The following is a 27,853-nucleotide window of genomic DNA, read 5'->3' on the forward strand; positions in this document are numbered from 1 at the left end:
AGCACTCCGAGATGGCCAAAATAATCCAGCGAGACAAAGTCTGTTTCGTCACAGCTTGCCCCAAACGCTTTCCAGCGTAACCAATAAAGAGTTGATCATCCACTCTGACCCGGGACATGCGTGAAACATAAAAGCTTAAAGCTCTCCTAGGATCAAGCCTATGGAGCCTCTCCTCTTCCTTACCAGGATGCGGAGGAGGATAGAATGCCGGAAGAACAACCTTCTGGGCCAAATGAAATTCCGTCACTACCTTCGGAAGAAAAGAAGGACAAACTCTAAGGACAACCCTGTCCTTGTGAAATACAGTGAAGGGAGGCTTAACTGAAAGTGCCTGTAACTCACTCACTCTGCGAGCGGAAGTAACCGCAACCAAAAACACAGTTTTCAGAGTTAATAGCCTCAAAGGGCAAGAATGTAAAGGCTCAAACGGAGCACCCATAAGAAACTTAAGAACCAGGTTTAAATCCCAACCGGGCACCAGGAAAGGTGACGGAGGGAATACATTAGTGAGCCCTTTCAGGAACTGTGAAATCAAAGGGATTTTAAAGTAAGAACACTCTTCAGACGAGCGCTTAAAGATGGACAGCGCCGCCAGGTAACCCTTAACGGTACCCACTTGCAAGCCCCTGTGGGCCAAAGAAAGTAAAAAGGACAGAACCATGGGGATGTCACATGCAAAAGGATCCACATTCTGAACTCTGCACCAGTCGCAGAACTTACGCCAACGGTACAGAGACTTTGTTGCCGGCCTCCGGGCCGAAAGCAACACCTCCATCATGTCCTCAGGGAGGTCCCAATCCTTAAACCTCAACCTTTCAGAAGCCAAGCGTGAAGGTTGAGGGATCTGACCTCTGGATGGAGAACCAGACCCCCCTCCCGTGAGAGCAGATCGTCTCGGTAGGGAAGACGACGTGGAGGGTAGATGGATAAGTCGAGAAGGTCCGGGTACCACGTCCTCCGAGCCCACGCCGGGGCAATGAGGATCATGCGGGAACCGAACTTCCGTAACCTCCGCAGCACTTGCGGGATGACGAGGACTGGAGGAAACGCGTACAGCAGCGGGAATGACCACTCCACCACGAACGCGTCTCCTAAGGCTCCTTCTGGAGGAAATTCCCGCGAGCGAAACCTTTCGCACTTCCGGTTGACACTGGAGGCGAAGAGATCCACTTGAGGGGTCCCCCAAAGGGCGAAGATCTCCAGGAGAATCTCCTGAGCCAACTCCCACTCGTGAGAGATCGCGCTCTGCCTGCTCAGAGCGTCCGTCACGTTTTCGGCTCCGGCCAGATGAACTGCCGAGATCGAAACTTCCTGCTGGATGGCCCAGAACTCGAGCTGCATCGCCTCTCTGCAGAGGAAGTGACCCTGCCCCCCCCTTTTTGTTGAGGTAGTGCATGGCCACTGTGTTGTCCGTCAGGATCAGGACATTCTTCCCTCGCACAGACGGCAGAAAAGCCTTCAGGGCTAGCCTGACGGCCCTCAGCTCCAACAGATTGATATGGAGTCTGCACTCCGACGGAGACCAACGACCGCTGACTGTCAGCCCGTTGGCATGAGCTCCCCATCCCGTGAGGGATGCATCCGTCACGATCGTCACCTCCGGCCAGGGAAGCCAAAATGCAGCCCCCTTCATCAAGTTGCCTTCGACGGCCCACCACAGAAGGTCCCGGGCGACCTAGGACGGCACCTGAATCGAGTCCGACATCCTGCCGGAGGACTGCGACCATTGCGTCTTGAGTGCCCACTGCAAAGATCTCATCCGCAGGCGAGCCTCTGGCACCAGAAGAATGCAGGATGCCATGAGGCCGAGCAACCTCAAGAACTCGAACGCTGGGAGCGTCTGGGCATGCTGAAACTTGTGCACCATCTGCTGAATGTGAAGAGCCCTCACCTGGGGAGGAAAACACTGCCCCGGGGAAGTGTCGAGCACTGCTCCGATGTACTGGAGCCGCTGTGTTGGCGTCAAATGGGACTTCTTTAAATTGAGGGAGAAGCCCAGCCTGTGAAGGGAGCGACAGGTGATCGATAGATGATCCAGGACTTGCTCGGGAGAGCTCCCCCTGATCAACCAATCGTCCAGGTAGGGGTAGACGTGAATCCCCCCTTGCCTGAGATGCGCTGCCACCACCACCATGATCTTGGTGAAAACCCTCGGGGCGGAGGTCAATCCGAACGGCAGGACCCGAAACTGAAAGTGCGAGTCGCCAACCGCGAACCTCAGGTACTTCTTGTGCTTGGGATGGATCGGCACATGGAAGTAAGCATCCTTGAGGTCGAGTGACACCAACCAGTCCTGAAGCTGAAGGGCCTGGAGGTCTTGAGAGAGAGTAACCATCTTGAACTTGTCCTTCCTGAGGAGTTTGTTCAAACCGCGCAAGTCCATGATGGGTCTCAATCCCCCGTCTTTCTTCGAAACCAAAAAATAAGGGGAATACCATCCCTTGTTCCTCTCAGCTACAGGCACCAGTTCTATGGCGCCTTTCTCCAGCAGGGCTTGAATTTCCTGCGCAAGGAGCGGATCCGGACTCTGCAAAGAGAGGTTCCCCGGTGGATTGTCGCGAGGCCTGAGCCGAAAAGGAAGACAGTAGCCGTGGGTTATGATCTCCAGAACCCACACATCTGAAGTAATGGCTTGCCACTCTACAAGATGCTGCGCCAGCCTTCCCCCAACCGGCGAACCATGGGACATGGCCTCACGACTGAGTGGGAGCGGCTGCGGCGTTACCTGAGGGCAAAGAGGCAACTGCCCGAGCGGCCTTGGCACCACGGGTACCCTGTCGTCCACCTCTGGTACCCCTGCGTTGGCCTCTTTGACTGCCAGCTTCTCTCGCTTTACTGAAGGATGAGTAATAGCGAAAGGAACCACCCCTCCACTGCTGTCCCCTAGGACGAAAAGGCAGAGGTTGGCGAACTGCAGCGCCCAACGACTTCGCTGCAGCTTTTGAGGTCTGCAACCTCTCAAGGCTCTCGTCAGCCTTGCTGCCAAAAAGGTGTTCACCATCAAAGGGCATGTTGAGGAGCCGGGACTGCACATCAGGAGCAAACCCCGACTTCCGCAACCACGCAAACCTGCGTATCACGGTGCTCGCCGCCATGGACCTACTGACGCATTCAGCCAAGTCCAGACCCGACTGAACGGACTCACACATGGCATCCTTACCATCCTGGACCATAGAAAGGAAACCATCCCGTTCATCCCCTTCGGGAATATGTTCAGCCGCTAACGCAACACAGTTCCACAGAGTGTGCGTGAAACGTGACAAGGCACAAATGGAGTTGGCCGCCTGAAGCGCCATACCACCAGAAGAAAACACTTTCTTCGCCCAGCCATCAAAACGTTTGTCGTCCCTATCAGGAGGGATGGTAGGGTACGACGCCTGCTTTGCCGGGGCCGTGGCCGCCTGCACCACCAAACTTTCCGGAGTGGGGTGCCTGGTCAATTAGCAGGGGTCGCTACTGGCTGGACGGTATTTACGCGACAAGGATCTGCCCACCGCCGGGAGACTCTCCGGAGCAGTCCAAGCCGCCGCCACCCTTCTCTGTAAAGCCATATGGAACGGCAGTACCGGGTCAGTTGGGGGACCAACATCAAGGATGTCCGTCAGATCATCCTGCACAAACTCCCCTGGGGGAGCAGACCATCCCAGATACTCAGACACCCTAGCCATAAGGCGCCGGTACGAGGAATCCTTATGGGAGCCAGGCTCAGGCCTACAAAATTCCACCTCCGGAGAGGTGTCCAGTCCACTGGCATCATGCAGTGACTGCCTCAAATCGTCAAACTGACTATGGCCCGAGACAATTTCATCTGGCACCTGACTAGGAACCAGGCCATCAGAATCCTCATCCGCCTCCGAAATATATTCCAGGTGGCGAAAAGGCACCCGAGAGTGCTTGCTCTTAACCAGAGCCTTCCTAGGGGGCACACCCGTGACACGGCGCACCTCCGACACGAAAGGCGTCGATGGCGTCGAGCGAATCGGCGCCGACGCCGAGAAAACCGGCAACGGCGCCGAGAGGATCGGCGTCGACGTCGAGGAAATCTGCGTCGACGTCAGATGCAGCGCCTCCAGTATGGGCGGCGTCGACACAGCCCTCGAAGCCAGAGCCCCGAGCGTGTCCCTCGACGACCTGATCGTCGATGGCCTCGACGACGTCCTCGAAGCTGGAGCCTCGAGAAAGCCTGTCGACGCCCTCGACGCCTCAGACGTCGATGTCTTCCTCGAAGACTTCACAGGAGCACACGGTCTCGAACGCGTCGAGGACCGGGACCTGGAACGGGTACGGCGAGAACGAGCCTCCTTGTCCGAACGGGACCGCTCCCGTGACTCGTGCCGACCACTCTTGCGAGCGGCGTCTCTCGACCTCACATGGCCGACCCCACTCGGGGGCGCGGACGGCTGAGTACCCTGCGACTCAAGAATCGCCAACATTTTCTTCCCGAAGGAAGCCCATTCCTCCGGCGTCGCACGGCTGGTGGGGTAACCGACGTGCCGTGCAGAATCCTCGGAAGATGACCTGGAAGGCGACCGGTGACGGCGCTTCCGAGAATGCCTCGAAGAGGCTGAGGAGTGGCGAGACCCACTCCTAGAAGAAGACCGACGAGACTTCCGATGATGACGCGGAGAGTCACCCCTCGAATCATCCGTCGAAAGCCCCGCCGACTTCGACTTCCGGGGCTTGGACACCCGACCTACCGACAACTTCTTCTTACGTTCGCGTAAGGCTTTGGACGTGAGCGACTGGCAGTCGATACAGTCATCCGTGTCGTGGGCCTCCCCGGGGCACCAGAGGCAGGCGTCGTGCGAGTCAGTCACCGACATCTTGGACCCACACTCCCCGCACTTCTTAAAGCCCGGACGCGGGGTTGAAGACGAAGTGGAAGACATCGCCGAAGGAAATTCACAAACGAACAGGTTCGAAGAACCAGAAAGAACAGAACTCCAAAGAGTCGAGGCTTAGAACCGAGAAACACGAAGCAACACGTTCGCGGAAAAAACGGAACTGAGGCTATGGGCGTCGTGCGTCCTACTTATCACATCGGATGACGTCGGAGGAGGTCCTCGACGACGGCGCATCGACGTCGACGACGCAGGACGCAGACGCCGAAAAGTTTCCGAAGCAGCACAGCTGTGGTGATTACATGTCATAGATATGGAATACGTCGGAGGACCCAATCCCCTCGAAGAGATGACTAGTCGTCCCATAGTATCGTCCCATAGTATCTAGTTTGTTTCCCTCGCTATCCGGCGGGGAAGTAGAAGACGAAGCCGATACCCCCCGCTTTCTTCTTGGCCGCTGCCGAGACGACCGAATCCGGGGTCGGTTGCGCTCTAAGGCACAAAGGGGCGACTCGGGGACCCGGTACTACTTCTCGTACCGGTCCCTCTTGGCAGGCGTCGTGGACGGGTTCTTCAGGAGAGCAAGTCCCTCATCCCATATGTCATCCAGCAACGGCACAGCAAGGACATCTTCCTCTTGGCCTCGCGCCGTTGGAAGAGGAAGCCTTCCTTCTTCTCTTTGGGGCAGAGCTGGAAAAGCTCGGACGCCCTGGCAATCATGGCGTGAAACGAGCGTATTTCGTCGGGCGGGGATGCCCGAGGAATCGGCGATGGGAGGTCAGTCCCGTCGTCACCGCCGTCGTCATCTGTCCCCGTCGTGGCCATATCTGTTCCCGTGTCATCCCTCGGGATCGGGGAAGGAGACAAAGGCTGAGAGGGCCGTGAGGGCTGAAAAGGTGGGGTTGGATGAATCCTCCTCCTCTTGTTTGGAGGGCTTTCCCGACGGACCCGGCTCAGTCGGATTGTCGGTCGGGGGTAGTGGCAATCTCGTCCTTATCTCCGTGCATAAGGCTTGGATTGCCGTCAAAATGGCCACCGAGTTGTCCTGTGGCTCGGGCTGCGACGGGCGCGACGGTTGCTCCTCCTCCACGGGAGCCTCGTGGTCGCCACCCTCGCTCTCGTCGTCCCCCTCATCGGGATCCCTCCTGTGGGAACAGGCCTCTTCCAAATTCTTGTCGAGTCCCTCTTCGACTTCGACCAGCTCTTCCTCGGAGGCTGTGTCCGTGTCTGTAATGGCCACCGTCCCCCCTCTTTTTCCACCGGGGTCTTCACAGGGGTCTTCTCCATGGGCCTAAAAGAGGATTCCCTCTGCGGAGGCAGGGAAACTCTGGGCCCCGAGGTTGCCTCCACAGGCTTTGCCAGGGCCGCAGCGACTCCCTCAATAGAGGCCTTTGCCGGGTGAATCAAGGCCTTCACCACCTTGGGTGCGCTTGAGAACTTCACCTTAGGGGAAGGGGCACCGCCTCGCTCCCTTTCGGCCGGTTCCTTCGAGATCGACCGGGGCCTCTCCAGAAGCTTAGCCGGGTTCTCGGATTTTCTCTTCCCCGAGCCAGAGCGTCGATGAAGGTGTGCCCTACATGGCAGCCGAGGAGCCCGACCGTTCGCGCTCCCGGTGCCTGTGGACTCGCGGTGCTTTGCCTTCTGTTGGGCCCCCGTCGCCGGGGCGCGCTCACAGGACTTAGAAGACCGCTCGGACGACTTCTTCTCACCTGCTGGGCTCTTGCCTTCCAGCCAGTTGGCGAGACGGGTCCGACGATCCCTCATGGTCCATTCCGACATGTTCACGCAAAATGCACAGTCCTTCTCCACATGCATTTTGTCCTCGTGAAGGCAGTAGAGGCACCTCAAGTGCTCGTCCTCCTTGAACAGGTTCTGGAGCTTGCATCCAGGGCAGCTCCTGAACAGCTTGCCGGGTGTCGAGCTTCCTTTCTCCTGGGCCATGTCCATGAGGTAGGCCTCAGAACTTCTGGAATCCTCCAAGAAGCGTAGCTCGACGAAAATGTCACCCTTGAGGGGTGTAGAAAATTCCAAAACGGGTCCCCGTTGATTGGAAGAAGAAACGGTGGCGCTTGACGGTCGATTTAACCGAAAAAAGAGATAAATCTCTTTGAAAAAGCACGTAAACGCAAAAAGCTGGAGAGCTATAGCACGAGGACTCCCAACACTTGAACGTGTGGTAAAAATCTGAGGATGGCTGCCAGGGGTGGGGCTTAGGGAGAGGGCAGTCATTGGCTGGGGGCAGTATGGCCCAGAGACCAGTGATTGGTTACTACTAAGAAAGACAGATCAGAAACGAAACTGATACTGATTTTTTCTTTACCGAGGATTCCCAGCCTGACGACGGGGAATATTCATGAGCATGTGAATCCATGCCAGACCCCATGCTGGAGAAATCTCTTTTATGTCCCCTCTCCAGATCTATGGACTCCTCATCTCATCTCTACTCTCTCTCCGCTCACAGCTACACCCATTAATGGTGGCACGAGATGGGAAGTACTCTTGGCGGGCTTCTCATCATCCAGGTGTATCATTATGTCTATCACAACAGCCCCATCTTGGTTCAGGGACCACAACCCAACCTCCTCCTCCTATTTGACCGCTGTTTGCTGTCTCTTGTCAACTTCCTCCCCACACCTGCTACCCCTTCCTCCTCTCTCTCTGTCCCCCCTACCTTGACTGGTGTACCACGCGCATGTACTCCTCCTCAGAAATACTTCAAAGGGAGTGACCTCCTGCATCTAGCCACGCTTAATGCTCGTTCTGCCATCAAACACTCTGCCGACATCTGCCGCCTCCTTGTAAACCTTGACCTCAAAATCATTGCTCTCACCGAGACGTTCAATGCCCGCTCAGTCACTACCTTTGACTCGCTTCTCCCTGATGGCTATAAGATCATCTCAAAGCCTCGCCCCAACCGTGCTGACGGTGGGTTTGCTCTGATCTTCCCTGAGTGGGTCCCTTCTTCCCCTCATACCCACCCAGCCTTACTCTTCCTTCAAGAGGCTGGTTCGCAAGCTGCTAATCTCTCCCACCTTCACCCTGACCATTGCCACTATCTACAGGCCACCTTCTCCTGGGTGACTTCAACATCCACTTTGACTCCACAATCACAGCATCCACTCTCTTCCGGGACCTCTGCACCTCGCTCTCCATTCTCACTTCTGGTCCTACCCACTAGGCTGGACACACTCTTGATGCCTTCATCCACACTGATCTCTTGTCCCCACCCCCAATTCATCACCCCACTCTCCTGGTCAGACCATTGTCTGCTCTCCTCTCACCCAAGTCCTCTCGGCCGTCTGACCGAACCTCCCCCAGCCCTGCCAACCTCGTTCACAAACACCTGTCTGATGAAACAAATGTCAGCTGCTGCCTTTGCATCTACCTTCATCCCCCCTTTTCCCCCTCTACAGACTCAACCTCTGACTCCGCTCTCAGCAACCTCCATCTTGCCATCACTTATACTCTTGACATTCTTGCCCCAGTCATGAGGATCCGCCTGAAACATGCCTCCAAGCGTAAAACCTGGTGCGACTCCGAACCTGCAGCCCTGAAACGCAAGTGCAGAGCTGCTGAACAGAAGTGGTAGACCTCAGGCTCACCCTCTGACAAACTGGCCTGTCGCCTGCTCCAAAGGCAATACTGACTCTCCATTCGCTCCAAGAAAATGGTCCACATCCAGGCTTGCTTCTCTGGTGCATTCGACAAAACGGCTGACCTCTTTAAAATCTGCAAGTAACTAGCCAACCCTTCAGCAGTCACCTCTTCTCCCCCAAGCGCTCCACAACGCACTGGCCACACACTTCACTGCAAAAACCAAGAACATCCTGAGCACCCTTGCTTCCCTCACCCCTTCTCCTTGCCCTACCACATGCCTCCTATGCCCTCCCACACCCCCACTCTGCTTTTCTCTCCTATCACACCTGATGAGGTCACCACAGTTGTCCGCTCCATGAAGATCTCCTCCAAACAGGTCTCCCCCTGTTCCTCCAGAACCATTAAGGACAATATTGGCTCTCTTGCCCTTGCTGATTTCTGCAACCACTCTTTTGCTAATGGATCTTTCCCCTCTTCCCTCAAGCACTCCCTTGTGCACCCCCTCTTGAAAAAACCTTCTGCAGACCCGTCTTGTCCAGCCAACTACCGCCCCATCCCTATCAACCCCTTTCCTTGGGAATCTCTGAGAAGCTGGCCTTCCCCCAACTGACCCAGCACACTGAACTTGTTGGTTGCATTCACAACCATCAATCTGGATTCAAAACATCTAGAGGCACAGAAACTGCTTTTCTGAACACCTGTGAAGAACTGCTCACATCTCTTGACTCCAACTCTCTAGCTGTTCTCATTCGACTTAATCTCTCCTCTGCATTTGACACGGTCAACCACTCCATCCTTACAAAACTGTTCCACGATACCCTAGGTTTCTCGAAGCGGGCACTGGACTGGCTGACCTTCCTCAATGACCGTAAATTCCAGGTTATTCTGGGCTCTTTCTCCTCCATCTCCACCTGCAGCGCCCCCCAGGGCTCCAACCTTTCTCCCTGGCTCGTTAACCACTATCTTGCTCCGCTTGCAGACCTCATTTCCACCTTCTCCCCTAACTTCCGGTGTTATGCAGATGACACACAACTCTTCTTCAAACATCCCTCTGATCCTCTCTTTACTTCCCCCATCATTCCTGACTGCCTATTTGCCATCCATTCCTGGTGTACCTCCAATGATCGCTGCCTCAATGCCAGCAAGACTGAGATCCTTCCTGTTGGGACTCCCGCTGCCTTTTTCTTCCCAGCACTCTGGCCACCTTCTATGGGCTCTCTCCCTTCTCCTTCTGAAGCCAGAAACCTTGGAGTCATCTTCAACTCCTTGCTTTCCTTCCTCCCTCACATGCAGGACCTTGCTGAGAAGGCCCACTTTCAACTTCATGTCCTCAAAGGAATCCTTCCTTTCTTCACTTTCCTCAGGAAGCTCAGTGTCTCTAGAGCTTTGGTTCTCTCTAGGCTTAACTATTGCAATAGCCTCTTCCTTAATCTACCATCTTCTTCTATATGACCCCTACAGCTAATCCAGAATAGGGCTGGAAGACTTATCCTTGGCCTCAAGCCCAGGGACTACATCTCTCCAGCCCTAAAATCTCTGCACTGGCTTTGGGTTGCTGCAAGTATCAAATTCAAATCCCTCTGCATCATCCATAAGGCTGTCTGTGGCCGGGGACCACGCCATCTACAATTGGCTCTCACTGAATACTCTCCCTCCAGATCTATACATTCCTCCGGCACCAACTCTGTCTGTGAAGCGCTTTGCTAAACAGTGAGCTGGTGGGCGATCACTTTTCTCGGCAGGCTCCCTCCTATGGAACAGCCTGCCCTATCCTCTTGAGCCGGATCTCCTCAAATTTCGAAAGCTCCTCAAGACCTTCCTTTTCACCTCCTCCTTGCCTCCCTCTCTCCCCTGGTAAACCTCACAGTTGCTGAGATTGATGACCAGGGCCCCCAAGTGTCCACCTGGGTCCGGGCCTCCCACACCCAATCGCCTTCAGCCCCTGCCCGCTCCCAGCACTTGCCTTGGCACCCACTGGCCTGTGCCACCAGAGGTCTGCAATTATGACTCTAGCTGTCGGAAGAGGCCGTTCAATCCTCTAGACTGATTGGGAGAGATTGTAGTTGCGGCGCGGCTTGACAGCCTGCCTGTCGCTGTGTGAGGTTCTTTCCTCTAGTCCTCCAGCCCACTAGTCCTCCAGTCCTCAGAGTGGGGCGTGGAAGCTGGGTGCCTGATCACTGTCTGAGCGACCTGAACGCTGCCTGGAACTGGGGAACCTTGTTCGAGAGGCAGGAACACGCCACGCCACGAAAAGGGAGCCGCGGGGGCTACTACTGGCGGTCGGCACTGCTACTCGCGCGTGTAAACCCCGAATCGGGTGTCGCGAGCCCGCGCTCCTCCCGGGGGCCCTGCTAAGGAGGCAGGAGCTCGTTACATCATGGGAGGAAGGCGCGGGTGTCATAGCTGGGATCACAGAACCTAAAGTAAGTGCAGCGGATGTTCTGTCGGGTGCCTATTGGTGTCCCTGCTCCCCCTTTGGCGCATTACAGTAAGCTGCACCTGTGGTGCAGGGGATGCTTCGGGACTTTGCGGAGAGGGGCGGCTGATTTTCCCTTTTTGCGATAGACAATCACTCTGCTTGGGGTGGTGCTGGAAGTGGTGTGGGAAGTATTCCTAGTGGAAGAGGCCCTTTGGACCCCCCCCCTTTCTTTACCTCTCCCCTCCCTCTTTTGTTTGTATTTCACCTGGGGGTGCGATAGATAGGCGGCTTTATAAAAACAGTAATACCACCCTCCCTCTAATCATTTACTCACTGAAACAACTTAAAATGCCTCCGGGGCAAAAGACAGCACAAAATAAGTATAATTTACGGAAGACGACGAAAGCCCGAGAAGCAGAGGCACTGCGGAGTGAGGAGATGGGAAGTCCCAAGGAAATCTCCATGAAGAAGCTCAAAAAGACCACCCTCCTAGGCCAAGGGATGATTACTGGTTTCTTCCCTCCAAATCCTATACCTGAAATTAATTCTATGATTATAAAGGAACCAGCATACACTGGAGGGGGTGGGGGGGACTGTTTGAGTACTACTAATTTCGATGATATCGACAACAACTCTCTACTTGATTTATGCCTGAGTATTCAACGTGGGATGACCCCCCCTAATACCCAGGAGGCAGGATAATAAAGATCTGACGCAGGGAACGAATCCTGCGGCCTCTCCTGTTATCACTTCGGGCCACTCAGAGCAGATGGGCAGATTATCTGCCTCCCCTAATTTGGTAATGGTGTCAATGGAGGACGTCCCGGACAATGAGGATATGGATTTATCTGTCCCGTTTCCTGGAGCAAATGAATTAGCAGAGATACAATCGTCTGTAACTTCTCTTCAGTTTGCCCTAAAAATTCTGCTCCAAATGACCGGGCGTATTTTAGCCAATACCACCGCACCGACTACTCCCCGGACTTATGAAAATCCTGTGGAAGACGAGGCAGAAATCAACTTAGCGGAGGCCATTGACATAGCTGAGGAGATAAATGCTAAGTCAACTAAAGAAACCTCTGTAATCATGGCTCAGAGCGAGATGGTCTTTTTCTCTCGCCAACAGCGCAAATTGGCTAAGAAGGCTCAACAAAACAGGAAAAAACTGTCAGTGTGTCCCTCAGTAGAAGAATCTGTGAAAATCGGTGGCCGCTCAAAAAAAGCAAAGAAAAGGGCTGCCCGAGCTAAGAAAAAGAACAGCACTGGAGGTGGCTGCCTGACTAGCTGGCTGATTACGGACCAAGATCAGAACAAGGAACAGTCGAAGGAGCCGCTAATGCCTGTAAGGGAGGCTGAGTGTGCTGAGGCCAAAGGTACATTGACCTTGGATGAACTGGAGGAGCAGGACGAAGAGTGGGAACAACTTAAAGGCGATGCTCAGTTGACAGAGGAAAGGTTATGTGGGTCCCCGGAGAAATCGTCCCAGCCTCTGCTGCCTCAGGCTAAAATCATCCATCCTCCCACCAAATCAATGGAGGCCGGATCAGGCAAGTCATTCAGTAGGGTATGCCGGATCAAGAACCTTTACAACAACGGCGATCGCAGATGGCTGTCTCGGTCGGAGCTCCTAACTCGATTATACTCTGTCCCTGAACTGCGCGTGTTGCAATCTGATGACTTCCAGTTTGTGGAGCCATTGAAGGGACGGAATTCGTGTGTATCTGCCCTGCATTGCAAGTTTTTATCTACCGCACAGCTGATCAGGAAATATTGAGACGAGTTATGGGCAGTTGACGTGGAGATAGATGCAGACTTGGATGAACTTGATCCCTGTGTCGATAACAGTGAAACAAGTGGACCGGCTGATCTCGGTGTCTGTCCGATTGTACCTAAGGGAAAGAAAGTGGAAGTGGCTGGCATACAACACGTGCTAAATTGGTTGGCCGAATCGCTTCCCGAAGTTCTATCCAATCATTGAACCTGTTCATTACTATCGTGGCATTGCAGATGTTTTGCGCATCTGCTGTCCTCTGAGGGATCAGTAAACTTTGTCGCCAAACATGAGCTAATATGTTTACAAGAGTCCTGGGCGATGGACCCATTATTACTGGATGGATATGTGACTTATCAATCTTTCGCGAAAAGGGGAGAGAAGGGTAGACCATTCGGTGGGTTGCTCACTGGGGTGGCCAGCTGTCTGCACTCGAAACAGATACCCTGTAGCCAAGATAATAATCTGTTGGCAGTGGAAGTTGAATATGGGCCTAAGGGCAAAGGAGAAAATGTATTGCTGATAAATCTATATAATCCTCCTTATGCCCGGATAAGTGAGTCACTCCAAGCAGCTCTTCACGAGCTGTTGGCATCCTGGTCAGCCACTCTGGGAAACGGAGCGGTAATGGTAGTAGGTGACTTCAATTGCCGAATACCGGGGGAGGGAGGGCTACAGCCACAAAATCCGAGGTTAAGAAACAAGCGGTTACTTACGCATACTAAAAAGGATACTGAAGGCCCGCAGTGGCGTCTCTTGTTCGATAACTGGGACTTGGAGATGTTGAATGGGTACACTGATAGTGACCATCCAGGGAAGCAAACGTGGGGTAATGGGTCTACTTCCAGTATAATTGACTATATATTTGTGTGCCCTAAAATGTTGCTGTGTGTTGTTGACCTAACGGTATCTTTAAATGAATGGAGTGACCACGCTGCACTCCAGTGTGTATTAAATATTTCCCATACTAATACAGAAAAGAGCAATATGGGTACAATTTGGGTAAACAAAGCGGGCTCTAGTATTAGGTGGACTGCTAAGAACATACACTTGGCATCAGAAGCGCTAAATATTGAAAACTGGCCCCATATACCCAATTTCAACGATATGTCTATTGAAGCTATAGAAACTTGGATCAGTGTTTTCTGTAATACTCATGCCTCAGCCCCCAACTGGAGTATGACTAGACCAGAGGGTGGGATACTCCCGTTTAATAAAAAGATCAGAGACACTAAGAGGGAATTTAGAAGGGAGCTACGCACGATCAAGCAAAGGTGCGAACCTATAGAAAATTTTAGGATGGCTATTAGGAAAAGCAAAAATAAATATAGAGCCAATATCAAAAAGCTACGACTCGCCGAAAGATCTCTGGCATATCAGAAATTGATTCACACCATCTGTCCAAAAAACACACGTAGCATTTGGGCACTTCTGGGTGAAGCTAGGGAAACAGTCAAGGGGCAATTGGTAAATCCCATCGGTGCAAAGGAATGGGAGGACTTCATGCAGAATCTTAATGCCATCTTGCAGACAGAGGAGAGGTTGCCACTGTTACCTCCAAGATCCAGTATATCATTTGATATCTCATACACTGCGATATTCTGTAAGATAAAAACTCTAAAATCCTCTAGAGCTCCCGGCCCTAATGGCCTAGCCAATATAGTTATCAAAGCCCAACCCGAGTTTTGGGCAGGATTGTTGGCAATTATGTTTGAGAAAATTTTGAACCAGGGGGTGATACCTAAGTCGTGGCAAACAGCCGTGTTGATTCCGGTATTTAAAAAGGGAAATCGGCTAGATCCGAATAATTATAGACTCCTTTCTATGCTGGATACGACAGGCAAATTGTTTGCCGCCCTGTTGCTCAAGGACCTTCAGACATGGGTAGACGAGGCCCATATACTATCTAAATTCCAATGTGGTTTTAGAAAAGGCTACTCCACCGGGTATAATCTGATGGTAATGAACTTATTGAGAGCAAGAGCCCGTAAAAGAAATGAGCCACTGCTGTATGCACTTTATATCGATTTTAAAGCAGCTTTTGACCTGGTACCTAGAGAACGCCTATGGTCTAAACTTGCTGCCCTAGGTTGCCCTGCTGGCATACTGTATTTTCTTAGATTGTTACATCATAATACCTCGGTCAGGTTAAAATTAGACCAGGAGGGACATCTGACTAGTAAGGTATATCAAAACAGGGGGGTCAAACAGGGCTGTGTGACTGCCCCCCTAGTTTATAATCTTTATGTGCATGATATCCCGCTTGCTCTAACTTCTGCCCGTAATTGCCCCCCTAAAATCGGGGACTCTGTTTGCACCGTTTTGGCATATGCTGATGACTTGGTCATCTTTGACCATACTATTGGTGGCTTACGTAGATCAGCCACAGCATTATGGGAGTACGCCGAATCCAATGGTCTCATTATTAACCTAGATAAAACTAAGGTATTGAGATTTACCAGCAAAAGAGTTTCCCGAGTGAACCTCATGGTGAATAATAACTTGATCCCATACGCCCCACTCTATCGCTATCTAGGTATTGATTTTGAGCCCAATGGGGAATATGTGGCACTTAAGCTCTCACGTACAATGCGAGCGGCGCAAGTAACATCTCTTATAGCCAACTCTACCAATAAGCAAGGAGGATTTACGCTTTGGGGTACGCGCCAATTATATACGCAGGTATTTATCCCTATGATGACTTATGGTCTAGAATCACTTCTAGACTTAGATCTTAGTTGGCTTCAAACCATCGAGGGGAAATTCTGGCGTCGTATACTTGGCTGGGTCCGGGAGTTCCGATGGCAATTATTCGATTGGAATTGGGACTACCCTCTATGAAGGCTATCGTCATGAAAAGGAGATTGGGGCACTTCTTGAAAATGCATAGTGTAACATCCAATCCTCTCCTGACCACTATCTTCCAAGAATTGTGCAAGAAACATAATCTTCAGTCTCCATCTGTGATGATGATAAAACATTTTGCTAAAATTGGATGGACCTGGCGAGAAGGGCCATATTCTAAGCAAGTTCAAAATGCACTTGACAAGCGGGTAGAAATGTGGGATTGGTTAGAGAATTTCGCTCACCTTAGCTCGTTGAAAAGCTATGAATTCGTACAATACAGGTTGTACTCATTCATGCAACCCCAAGGGTATCTCAATCTCTGCCCTTCTAAAAAAACTGCGACGATTTATTCTTCTTTTAAGGCTGGACCAACTCCCTATCCTGTTGGTCACGGGCAGAAGATTGCAGTTGCCAGTGGAACAACGCACTTGTCGGTTGTGTAAAGGAAGCAATGTATTAGAGTCAGCAAGACATGTTTTGACAGAATGTGGTACCATGATCAATGTAATCCAATGTCACTTGGGGAAGTTCTCCCATAATCTGGCATCAATCGGAACGTCATTATTCTGGCATCACTGCATGAATTCTGAGAGCATGCGAGTAATGTTAGCTCTCTTCAACATCTGGACTAGGATAGAAGAAATATTGGATATCCAGATCTGAAATTAGTACTCGTATCCTAAAATAGTCACTGCCCCTGCCTTGGGACGAGGTAATCGGCTGTGCTGTGAGTTCCCTTGGTACTGTAGTTGTGAGAAATGGACTAAGTATAGTTTACCGCCTTGAATTTCTGTCCGTATATCATAGTGGGCATTGTGGGTGTTATTGTGTAAATTTGTACTGTCTCTGTTTTTCTACTTTTTTTTACATGCTACTTGAGCTTTTAGATTGATTTTATATCTGTAAATGGCTTATTCTTTATCATATTGTTATATTGTTACTATTCTGTTTATTTGAAGCTTGGTTTATATATGTGTTTAGTTATCAATATGTGTAAAGTTTATTAAATAGACTGTATCACATTAATTAAATAAATAAATTATTTATTGGCATCTTAGCATTCTCACCAAGTCACTTAACAGCTGCTCACTCCCTAGCACTTTCCTCTCTGCTGGCACTCCCAGCACTTACCCCCCACTCCCACATTCCTTCTCTTTCTATGCACTTCCATTTTCTGAATGCTCACAAGGCCTAGTAGGTCTCCCTCTATTGTTCATTGTTATATTTGCATTTAATTTTCATGCTCCCTCCCAGCTGCCCTGTGGGTGCTTTGAAACACAATTTACTTGATGTATAAGTGCCTTAAAAATGCATAATAAATAAATAAATAAATAAACTCTTTCTGGTGCTGGTGTGTCTCCAACGTGGCCCTGGATCTCTTCAAAGGGTTCTTCTGTTGTGTCCCCTTGGGCGGGGTTGCAGCCATCTCTGCACCAGAGGGGTTTAAGTGGGATTTACTGTTGATATTCACCACATCCACAGAAATGCCTACTGACTTCGTCCTATAATTTCTATGGAACCTTTAAAGGTTACCTGGAACTCTTCGCCTTGACGTTGCCATTCTTCCAGAGTGCACTCTTGGTCCCTTAGGTCCAAAGATTGGAATGTTAGCAAGCGTGCTTGATTTGAAATGTGTGTTTACAGCCTCAACTCCCACTCCTGTCAATATGAAATACTTCATTGCATTAATAATGTTTTACTGTATCTCTTTCATAGGAGAGTAATGTTTTGCTGTAATCGGCCCATTTTGGGCTTTTGGTGCCAAGTGGGTGTGGTTTCTGAGTTCTGCCTTTTATCCATCTAGGTCTATGTGTTACTTTATTTTGCAGGCAGGCTTCATCATGGTACTATGTGCTAGAGCCGGGGTCTGCATCCTCTTGTTATCCACATGTTTTTGACTGCTACTCCCATCAGCAGCATAGTTAATAGTGAGGTATTGTGAGATTTGTAGTTCAAAACATCTAAAGAGCCGAGATTGCCGACTCCTGTGCTAGAGGATCCAACATACTGTTTGTGTGGCACCTTGAGCACTGATAACCTCTGTGTAAATGTAATGTTTCACTATGTCCATCTTCCAATGCCCCCTCCTTCCACAGACTATATGCGAAGTGCCTTGCACCAGATTTTGGTCTCACATATCAGTAAAAAGGTTGGATTGGGTCTCAACCACTGCTGTCTTTTATACATATACCGATTCCATCATGCACTGTATGTACCTAAAGTACTTTGAGCCCCCCTTAATTTTAAGACTGACTGTTCTGCCTTACTACCTTTCTTTAGAGAGATTTAGCCTCCCTTTTGGTTAGCGTGAGGAAACATTGTTCTTTTTGCAACTTTGCTTTCATTAACATCAACGGAACCCCAAGCTATTTGCGATGGCTTTAACCCTAAACTGACTTTTGAGGTAAGTAAAGTCTTTCTGCTTGACTTTGTTGCTCGATTTACTAATTTTGTCAGCACTGGTCAACTCCTAAGGTTACCAGTTGTCATAGATGACAATACACTTGGAGCCTAAAGGACAGTTCATAAAATCAAAACGGCCATACGATTTGTGCCCTATGCTTTGGCCTCTTTGCCTTCTTCCTGCACTTTCATGTTCAAGGGTTTTATTTAACATTTGTGTGGGATATATGGCCGTCCCTCGTCTCCTGTGGGATTCCCTGCTGAACCAGCCATCCTTAACCCCTGGTTAGCGTTACTGTTCACTAACCCCACAGGTCTGGCTTAGACTACCGACGGTCTACCTAAATGTTGGCTCTGTAAACTCCCTCAGTGACTTGCTAGCTGTCCCTATGCTATCCAGGGGCTAGTATTCAAATTGGAGTTTGGAAAGTGCCTCGCACTTGCTCTAGTATTCAGGCTACTTCAATCATGCCCTCTCGCCTCTTCTCTACTCTTACTGCCAGCCCCTCCGACGTAATCCTCCCACTAGTTCTCCGTCCCCGACGTCTCACTCCTCTAACTACTTGCCTCCACCTTTTGATGTCCCACTCCAACTCCTCTACCCCTCCTCCAAATAGTCTCCTCCTCCCACTACTACTCCTACTGCTTCACCCCCTCTCTGCAACACACCTTTTCTTTCTTTCACACAGCCACTTCTCAAAAACTCCACACACTAATAACCTATCGTCACTTGCATCACAGTCACACTCAAACAGCAGTACCCTTGCTCTCACAAAACCAATACCTCACCTTCTCCACACAACGCCTCCATAACCTGCAATTCTTCCTCTTGCTGGTCTCTTGGTCCTCCACCTCCAACCACAGGGAGCTCACCCAGATAACCCACACTTCCTACTCCTAGTTTCAATTCCCCTCCCCCTGCTGGGATTGGTTTACTTTCTCTGGCCTATCTTGCCCAGTCTCCTCCTCCCAAGGTGTGTCTGTGCGATATGAAGATAGTAGAAGCTGTTAAGTCTCGCCCCTCTGCGCACCAGACTGCCACGGTATCTCATGGCGGCCAAGGATAATGAATACTCATGTTCGTGATTCGGGTTCTAGCCCCTGGGTCCGAAAGGTGAGGGTTTTTATGGTGGAGGGTTCCTTTACCCCTTTAATTTTTCCCGAATGGTCTGGAGTTTTTACTGTCAAGTCCCGGCTATCACAGCCGCTGTTCAGTAGCCCTGCACGACTCGCTTGGATGGCGAGTATGTGCAGCGCTACTTTTCCTGGGCTGATCCACAGCTTGCTCTCCATTCTTGCTGGATCGACGGGTGCTGGTGATCAGATAGTACCCTCCTGGAGGCTAGAGTATGGTGCCTAGTCTCTTCCTCCAATCTGGCTTGTTTGTCGCAGGGTTAATATGGTTATAGGAAAGACTGGCAAATATCTGGATTTGGAGCTATGGTGGGAGACAAAGGCACCCTGCCCAGAAACAGAATGGCACAAGGGGAAGGGGGAAGAAGTAGATCCTCCAACCCTGGCTGACAGGGGTTCCCATCCCCTTAGACAAGGCCAAGGGTGTAAGGAACTCATGGTGGCAACCGTAAAGACAGACACAAGTGATCACAGTTCAAGGGTGTTTCTTAAACTGTTAATGCAGGGTGGAAAAACTCCTAAACTAAACCTAAATCTAAGATGGTAGCAAGCGTCGACAATCAAATGAAAATAAGGCAGTCCTTGTGGCGTCGTGTCAAAATAAAGGGCCTATACCAAGAAAAACCTATTGCCAATTCCTTACGCTAAATACAAAAGAGTGTGGGATAGGGTATTCAAATAAAGGAAAAGTGTTAAAAAATAATAGGTCAGTATGTGATTGCCTCAAGGTCTCCCTACCCCACGTTTTCAGCACAGGACAAGGTGGGGATTTGGAACACAGAACAGCTCGAGCCTTCTCAGCATGGGCTAACAGTTCCGAAGCAGCTATCAGGGTTTTTTTGGCGGTTCAAATAAAAGTCTCTTGCCTTCGAGGCCTGAAGCTCATAACAAACACAAAGTTCCTGTTCTATGAACACATTGGGTCATGGCTTCACCCCTGGGTATCCCCCTCTTCTGGGCGCTAAACCCCTCGCAAGTTTTGTTCAACATGTTATCAAACTGTTCCTTTCTTAGTGAACTTCGGGTGGTAACTTGATACCCATGGATCTCCCTCGACCGGCTCAGACCCAAAATTACAAGGGGGACCCTTCCTTCCCCTTGTCTTGCAATACTCCTCGCTTTCACAAATATTAACCAAGGTCAAAGCCCAAAGAACTGTATGTCTGCTTCCCTCTTCCGGGTTCACTCTCGCCAACTTTACGAAAACACAGTTCATGTGCTATTTCTCACCAGGCGGGATTCACTTCGCTTAACTTTCATAATCATCTGTCGGTCAAAGACTTTCAACGGTACAGAGGATTTTTCAACGGTACAGAGGATTTTTCAAGACCCATGTATGACCACTTTCTTTGCCTCTTCCCAAAGCCTTCTGGTTATGGTAGTCTTTTACCGTTGGGTAATCACCCAGAGTTTCTTGAGGGCACAACCACGTGGTGCCGGACTTCTCTACTGCTGGTTTTCCCCCTTAAAAATATGAACAGTTCATTGTTCGTTCAATGTTCAAATAGCTACTCGCTACTTCTCGCTCAACACTGTTCCGTTTCTTATCGGGCTTCCCCTCGACTCACCCGGTGTGATGAACTGCTTAGCTTTCTTTCTCCTTGGGGTCAAGGTTGGTACCACCGAGACAAGCGTCTCCCCCCGGCTTGGCAATCAGCAGAGGAGGGTCTCTCGTACTGTAGACATCTGCTGCAAAACACGTTGGCTATTGTTCGCATACTTATCATACGCTCTGTGGAGGGTTCACAGGCCTTGGTCGGAAAGGACCAGGTCGGCTCTTCCCTGGTCACCCTTTCACTCTGCGCCGTCTTTCTCCTCCTCTTGAACTGCCGTGCTGAGTTAGCTTTTACGTCATGCTGTCTGCCTTGCTCGTATTGTGCTGTTTTGCTCCACCTTTTATCCCTGTGGGGAAGGGAAAGGGCCATCAGGTGTGCATGATTCGGGTCAATTGCCTGACCCTTGTATTGGGACATGTCCGGTAAACGGCTCTGGTGTTAGTCTATTGTCGTGTTGTTGTGGCAAAGAGTTTGTTTAAGAAAAGGGGGGGGCAGTTTTTTGGAATATCCTACTTGGTTGAATGGGTTTAAAGAAGGGGGATACCGCATCTCACACATCGGTGTCCCACTCCCCAAGAACCGTCCATCCAGGTGATCCTCCCTCACTGGTCCACCCCCATGAACTGGATCGAAAAGCGATGGCTGTGTCCTGGCCACCTGGATGGAAGATCCCCGGGGACTAGACGGGGAGACACCTGCAGGTTTCTCACATCACTGACCTTGTCCTTGTCACACAGTGCAGGGGAAGACAGCTCCCTGTGAAAGATTCCTCTATTATTTTAATGTAACACCCATCACCTCACAGTGACATACTGCAGGGATACCATTGCATCTCCTTTTCTGTTTCCACAGTAAAATGTGCTACCTTTTTGATGTGCATAGGCGGGCAGGTGGCAGAGGTAATGTTCTGCCTTTTTTTTTTTTCCATGCACTCACATGCACGTTTATCTTTTTACCTCATAATACTATTTTGATACATGGAATCAAAATTCCCATGCCATGTGATTTTGCCATATCCTCCGGCCTCTTGTTCTTTGGTCTTTTACCTGCTATCTCCGGTCAGGAAATTCCATACAAGGTGTGCACTTTAGCAGGGTCCTGCTTGGATTCCTGGGAAAAGTGGGGAAGTGCGCATCCTGGCGGATATGGGAAATTGGACTGTCTCGTCCAAATACACATTTCAGCCATGAGATGTCTGTTGCTGGTCAGATGTGCAGTTTGGTACTGCCCATGACTGGACAGCCCTTACCTGTTGTAATGGTGCAGAACCTTGCCATTGGTGGGCCAGGGTGGCCCGAGTCCGAATGTATGATAAGAAGAGAGCCCTGCAACCATTTCTCAGATGGACCAACAGTGTCAAGAAGAGAAGCCTGTGCTGGAAGACTGCTCCTGAGGATGTCCAGCATGCCTAAGCCAAGTCCTATTGAAGACCAATCTGTCTTGCTGCGATCCTAGAAGACCCTAATCGGTGCTTCAACCAACCTGTCAAGACCCCTGAATGAGAAGGCAGCCACCAGAAGCTGTCAGGAGTGTCCCAGGGACATCCTGTGAGATATCCACCCTCAGTAAACGCCTCTCCACCTCAACAGTCAATCTACAGGTCAAAGACTTGCGGCTGAAGACCTTCCTACCTGCTGCTCTTCAGAACAAAGTCTTCCTCCCTGCCACATGTCTTGTCCGCCGTCCCTTAATTTGGGTGAACTTTACGGTTGACCCTCTCTGCAGTGTTTTGGGGATTGCCTCTCGCCATGAGGACTGCTGTGGCTGCTATCCTGAAGTACCTGGAACGTCCTGCGAGATCTTCTTCAAAACTGTCCCATCTGAGTGGGTTACCAGCGTCTAGCCCGAATTAACCCCAGTGCTGACCTCAGCCACTGCATCTGTAGCCCTTTACCCCCTACAAATGGACCAACGGCAGAAGTAAGTGGCCCCAGCAATTCTGAGTACCCTAGTGGTGATGACTTTGAAAATCAGAGTAAGGGACAGGGCACAGGTTGGATTACTTGCTTTCATGCTCCCCTGGCCATAGAGCTTGTACGGGCCTAAAGTCCACTCCTTCGCTCTCCCTTGCATGGTTGTGATCAGTGGAGTTCAGGCCAAAGATTACCCTATGGGTAAGCCCTCATGTGGTGGGATTGACAGAATACCCAGAAAACCTTTTACTTACTTGTTAAAACACCTAAAGCGCTGTGTTCTGGAACTGTGCTCAACCTATTGGCTGTGTCAAATCTTATCCTGGGGGAGTGTCAAGACTTCCTGCTCCTTACTTGGGTACTCACCTGGAACCTTGAGTCTTTTGAGGCACAAGGCCTACTTAGCTGGTAAGGAAGGTCTGTTAAAGACATAGGGTCCATACCTTTATAAGGCAAAATATATGGTTTAGAATATTAAAGCATTGTCTTTTCACTTTATTGCTTACAGTTTCTCTTGTTTCATAATTTTGCACTACTTTTACTCTTTTTAGTGTAAAGTATAGTTGATCTCACTTTGAGATTAGCATATGTGTGTTTGTGATAGCTGCATAACTTTTACTTTACCGGCTTAGAGCTTAAAGACCTAATAAATTAGTAGATTTCTGTACTCCTATGTTGCTTGACTTAATGCAGTGCTCTTTGTGTGGCTGACTGTACTGTTAAACTGCTCCCATACCGCCTGAAGTCTGCCTTACTACTCAGTGTATGTTACCTTGATTTAGCTAGGCGAGATCTACCCAGTTCATCATTAGAGGGAACTCTCAGAACCCTTCCAGACGGCGGATTCTGAAAATCCAACTAAATGATGGGATTCGTTCCGCCATTAGTTTATATTGTTACACAGGCCTCATTAGAGGGTTGTGTAAAATGCTCTCTAACAATCACTGTTAAGAATTATTTTGAAAGTGCTCACGAGACACTGGTATGGGCTTGTGATGCTATTGTTTGCCTGAGTGTAGTGTTGCACAGTTCATGGTTTCAGATGGACCGCAGTCTGACATTGCAAAACAAAAGAGTGCATATGTAGATTGGTACACTTTTCACACAATTACAACATTATTTCGCAGAGCAAAGCATAGCAGATCATGCAACTTCCAATGGAGTTTTGTGTATGAAGTCGGTCAATAATGGTCCATAAATGTAGCTGTGCATTACGCTGCTAGACAGGGAGCTTTATGTATATAACGGTTGAGTAGAAAGATGTATACAAATACTAGACAGGGACCTCAAGGTATTTTATTACCAGGACAAATAAGGATCTCACTTACCATTTGTGGTTCCTTTTGCACTTTTTGCCAGTTGGGCCCGAGTCGCAGCAATCAGACTGTCATGTGCCAGTTCCTGGACCCGCAAGAACCACGGTGAGCTGCTGTCAGTGCTGTCACTAGAAAATAAATCATTCCCAGAGTCCTCTGCTTCATCCTGGACATACATCAAGTTCTCTGCAGAAGTGGCCAAACCTACAACAGACCAGATATGTCATGAGAGGTTGCATTTTAACTAGCAGAAATGTAACAGACACAGATGTGCATAAAATAAAAAGACAGCATGGTCATCAATCAAATATTACAAAGTAGTATGATATGCTTAGCAACGACACATGCTCGCTATCACCTTCATTCTTAATACAACAAAGCTTGCAATCTCAGCCAAGTATGCATACATGCATGTTGCAATCCAATCTAGTAATTACTTTAACAACCTGCCACCCTAGGAAAGCATAAAAACAGCACCTCATAAACCCAGGAGGTAATACTGCACGACTGAATTAACCCATTTGCGACCCTTATGACACAATTATGGTTTGCATTTGTCACAAAATGAAACACTAGCATGTTTTCATATTCCTTTTATTTTTTCCCATTCAAATAATTATTTTATTTTTTGATAGTACATAAACAGGAGTACAAATGTCAAGTACAAATCTTTGAACCTGATGGATATCCACTTATAAGTCAAGTTTACTTATACAAAGTGCTTCTCAAAGGAGCTGTAGATTGTCCACAATCTGTGTACTTCACCTTTATGTCGAAAAAGATTGCTCTTTACATCGCACAGATTTTAAGCTGTCTGAGTGCCACTATCCTATTTTATCTGCATTCTATTGTACCGTCTTGTTCTCATGTACAGCGCTTTGGTTAAAACGCTATATCAAATTCAAATTAATACAAAAATACAAATACACTACTCGACAGACAGATGCAATGTTGACTTCCAGACTAGTAAAATATGTTTGCAGACTAACGTTGATGCCATCCTAATCAACAATCTTTCCCTATTTGAACAATGATCTAATTCCTTGCCCACCATCATCACAAACAGGTGTTAGGGAGAATTCTCTTTTTAGGCTGAATTTCCTAACCTAGTGAGTCCCCCAGCAGCTTTGCTGGATTTCTGGAGTTTGTTTTTTTCTCCTGCCAAGAGTGAGACTCTTTTTCTCCCACTCTTGGACATGATTTATGGTATTCCTTTGACTGGTAATGTGTTTTATGGGCTATGGGGTCCTTTACTCCATAGGGTCTCATGTGTTTTTACTATGTGTGTTACACAGCACCCTCCGTGCAGTGACACAAGGGTGTCATAGTGACACCCCACCATAGACTCCATACCCTGGGACTGACTACTGTCTCCCAGGGCATGTAAAGTCACCATTGGCTTTACTAGTCCCAAATTATGAACAGAAACCAGTACAAACCATCATATTGTGGACGTACTGGTCAGGGCAATTCGATTGCCCGGGGGTCTGTTAGTCGAGGGGGCACGTCTCCGTCCCCCCTGATCGAGTTTTGGCTGGTGGCAGTGGATACTACTTTTTATATTCAACAGCGAATATATCCCTATGGGATTTTCCCATTGTTCGAGGCTACCAACTTTAATTATTTAATTCTCATAGCCTCGAACATACCGCCAGTTTATTTATTTAATATTAATTCGCTGGTTGGTATTTTTTGCCAGGACTCGATTCTAAAATGGCGTTTGTGTTCTCTTCTGTGACTCCAACCCTTTGTTCCACTTTTGGCGGGCTTCTCCACAGAAGCCTCCAAAAGTGGTGCCACTCTGTCTGGGTACCACAGGGGGTGTGGGAGGGGGTTTAGGCACCCTGGACTGAGTTACCTTGGTAACTGAAGTTGCACTCTTGTGTGATTGGCCCAAGTGGTGAGCCGGCCGGCTCACCACTTAGCATGTTTGATTGACAGCTAGGCTGAGTGAATGGGGGTGTGCTGCATAAAAGCAGGGCTTTGGGGACTGGAACTTCAGAAGTCGCCACAGGACCTGAGAATCCGACGAGGGAGAAGCTGAGCCGACCTGCTACGACACCACCAGTGGAGCCCTGCGGAACCGACTCACCACTTCCTGACGACAGAGAAGATCTCCCTGCTGGAGAGTCTTCTTCCCCTGACTGGTGGGCACAACCAGTTTACCTTCTTTTCCTCGCATCCCAGGACGTCTTGTGGTCGAATTGCCCGTGTCAAGCACCCCAACAACCGGATAGCCACTTACCACTGGACCGCGAATAAAAGGACCGCTCCTTTTAACTGAGAACTCCGCGGCTGGTTTCTTCCCCGGCAGTGCAACGGACTCCTGTCTTCCTCCCCGACGAGATCCTCTCTTCCCCCGGACGAGGCACGGACTTGCATCCGCTGCCAGGAACAACTGCCCCCGCTGGAGTGTTCTCACCACTTTAAGGTACCGTGTCCGCCAGGCCTCCCTTTCTAAAGATTGCTACAAGGTAATAATAACCCCTTAACCTTCTGGACTGGGCTGGCCGCCTTGACCATCTAACTGGTCCCTTTCTTTTGGTCCAACTCTTTCTGAATCTTGTCGAGACTTTTGTGCACTTTTCAACCGTGTGACCTTGGACACATTTCGTTCTGATCCTCTTAAAGTGGATCCGGCTTTCTGAACTCTAACTTCACGGTTTGACACTGCCTTCCTCTCTTGCTGTGTTCTTGTGAAAGTGTTGGGATCTGTTTCAATTTATACTCTGCCTTTCTCTCCCTTTTAAAACAAATTATTAGAGTGCCATCTGCGTTAAGCGCTCACCGTTGTCTGAAAATAAGTGGGGCTTTATTTAAGACTTGTCTAATATTCTTTTAAGGGAGTGTATATCTTTTAGTGACCGTGTTTTTGAACTGCTTAATATTAGTGCCTGTGTGTTTTATTAGATGTGGTTTTAAATGAATAATAATATCTCTTTTACACCAAGCTCTGGTCAGTGTTTGCTTGTTCTACTGTGTTCTCTTGACCTATTGTGAATACTCTGTATACTGCCTAACTCTTCTTGAGGGAAGTCTGACTGCTCAGCCACAGCTACCAAGTGAATCTGTGTGGTACAGACTGCTACCAAGTGGGTTTACTGCCAAACACCTGTAGTATTAAATCTTTTGCAGTGGTACCCGAGGGAACTGCACAGGTTTCTGCCTAACAGGTGACATCTATTACTAATTTCCTGACCAATTACGCTGGAGATATTTTTGATCACATCCCAGAAACGTCTGACCCTCACATGGTTCCATAGCATGGGTAACAATGTACAACTGGCGTGTTTGCAGGCCCAAAATATGTTGTGTCTATCAGGCGTCTTCTGAATATTTTCCCTAGTGTTCAATAGGCACGGTCTAAAATGTTAGCCTGGTACACCATGACACTCATATCCATGGAAGCCTCTATGATCCTGAGGCACCAGGAGGGCCATCCACCAGGAGCAGCCATGTCTCCAACCTGCGTGCCAGTACACCAACGTTCCACATCATCTTCAGTGCTGTGTAAATCATAAACGCTCCATGTGTCTTTATTTACAGAGTTTCTAGGTTATTCAACATCTCCGAAGTGGTCTCACCTTGACTCTCGTCCACGTCAGCCCTTGACAAGCTCCCTGGAGCATGAAATACTATGCCAGTGAGCAAACCCCCAAGAAGAACCACCTTTCAAGCTCAGCAAAGGGCATCAAACATTCAGCCTCGCACAGTTCATTGAATCACAACCCCCACAGCTACAGGTTTGGCAAGACCATTGTTTTCTCATCTAGCTTGATTGCTGGGTTGTTGCAGAACCAGGCCTTTCGGAACCCAAAAGGGTCTGTGTCACACATTTAAAAGATCCTTTATCATACAAACCTTAGGAAACCTGTGAGTGGGTTCTTTTCATTGATGACCGTTGACGCTGTCATGAATAGGGCCAGTGTCCGAAGAGGACCACTCTTCATTTGCAGACACAGCAGCATGGGTCTCTATGGTCGATTACTTCTGACTAAGCAAGCCACCAATGTATCGGGTGTCAAAGGCCAGGTGATACCTCCCAAGGTTGGGAAG

At 49.5% G+C, this 27,853-nt stretch overlaps 1 protein-coding gene across 7 annotated transcripts in view; it reads right to left on the reverse strand.

Moving 5' to 3' along the window:
* ZNF410 (zinc finger protein 410) overlaps positions 1 to 27,853 on the reverse strand; it is a 1,181,063-nt gene that overhangs the window by 697,335 nt on the left and 455,875 nt on the right. For all 7 annotated transcript variants that reach the window (XR_011283761.1, XR_011283762.1, XM_069637659.1 and 4 more), the window contains one exon: positions 23,810 to 24,001. Coding sequence is in view for 5 of the 7 variants with exons in the window: in XM_069637659.1 (XP_069493760.1) it covers positions 23,810 to 24,001 (192 nt within the window). In the remaining 2 variants the exon portion in view is untranslated. The remainder of the gene's footprint in view (positions 1 to 23,809; positions 24,002 to 27,853) is intronic.

Source organism: Ambystoma mexicanum, chromosome 14 (genome assembly GCF_040938575.1).
Source record: "Ambystoma mexicanum isolate Mex_15411 chromosome 14, UKY_AmexF1_1, whole genome shotgun sequence".
Lineage (NCBI taxonomy): Eukaryota > Metazoa > Chordata > Amphibia > Caudata > Ambystomatidae > Ambystoma > Ambystoma mexicanum.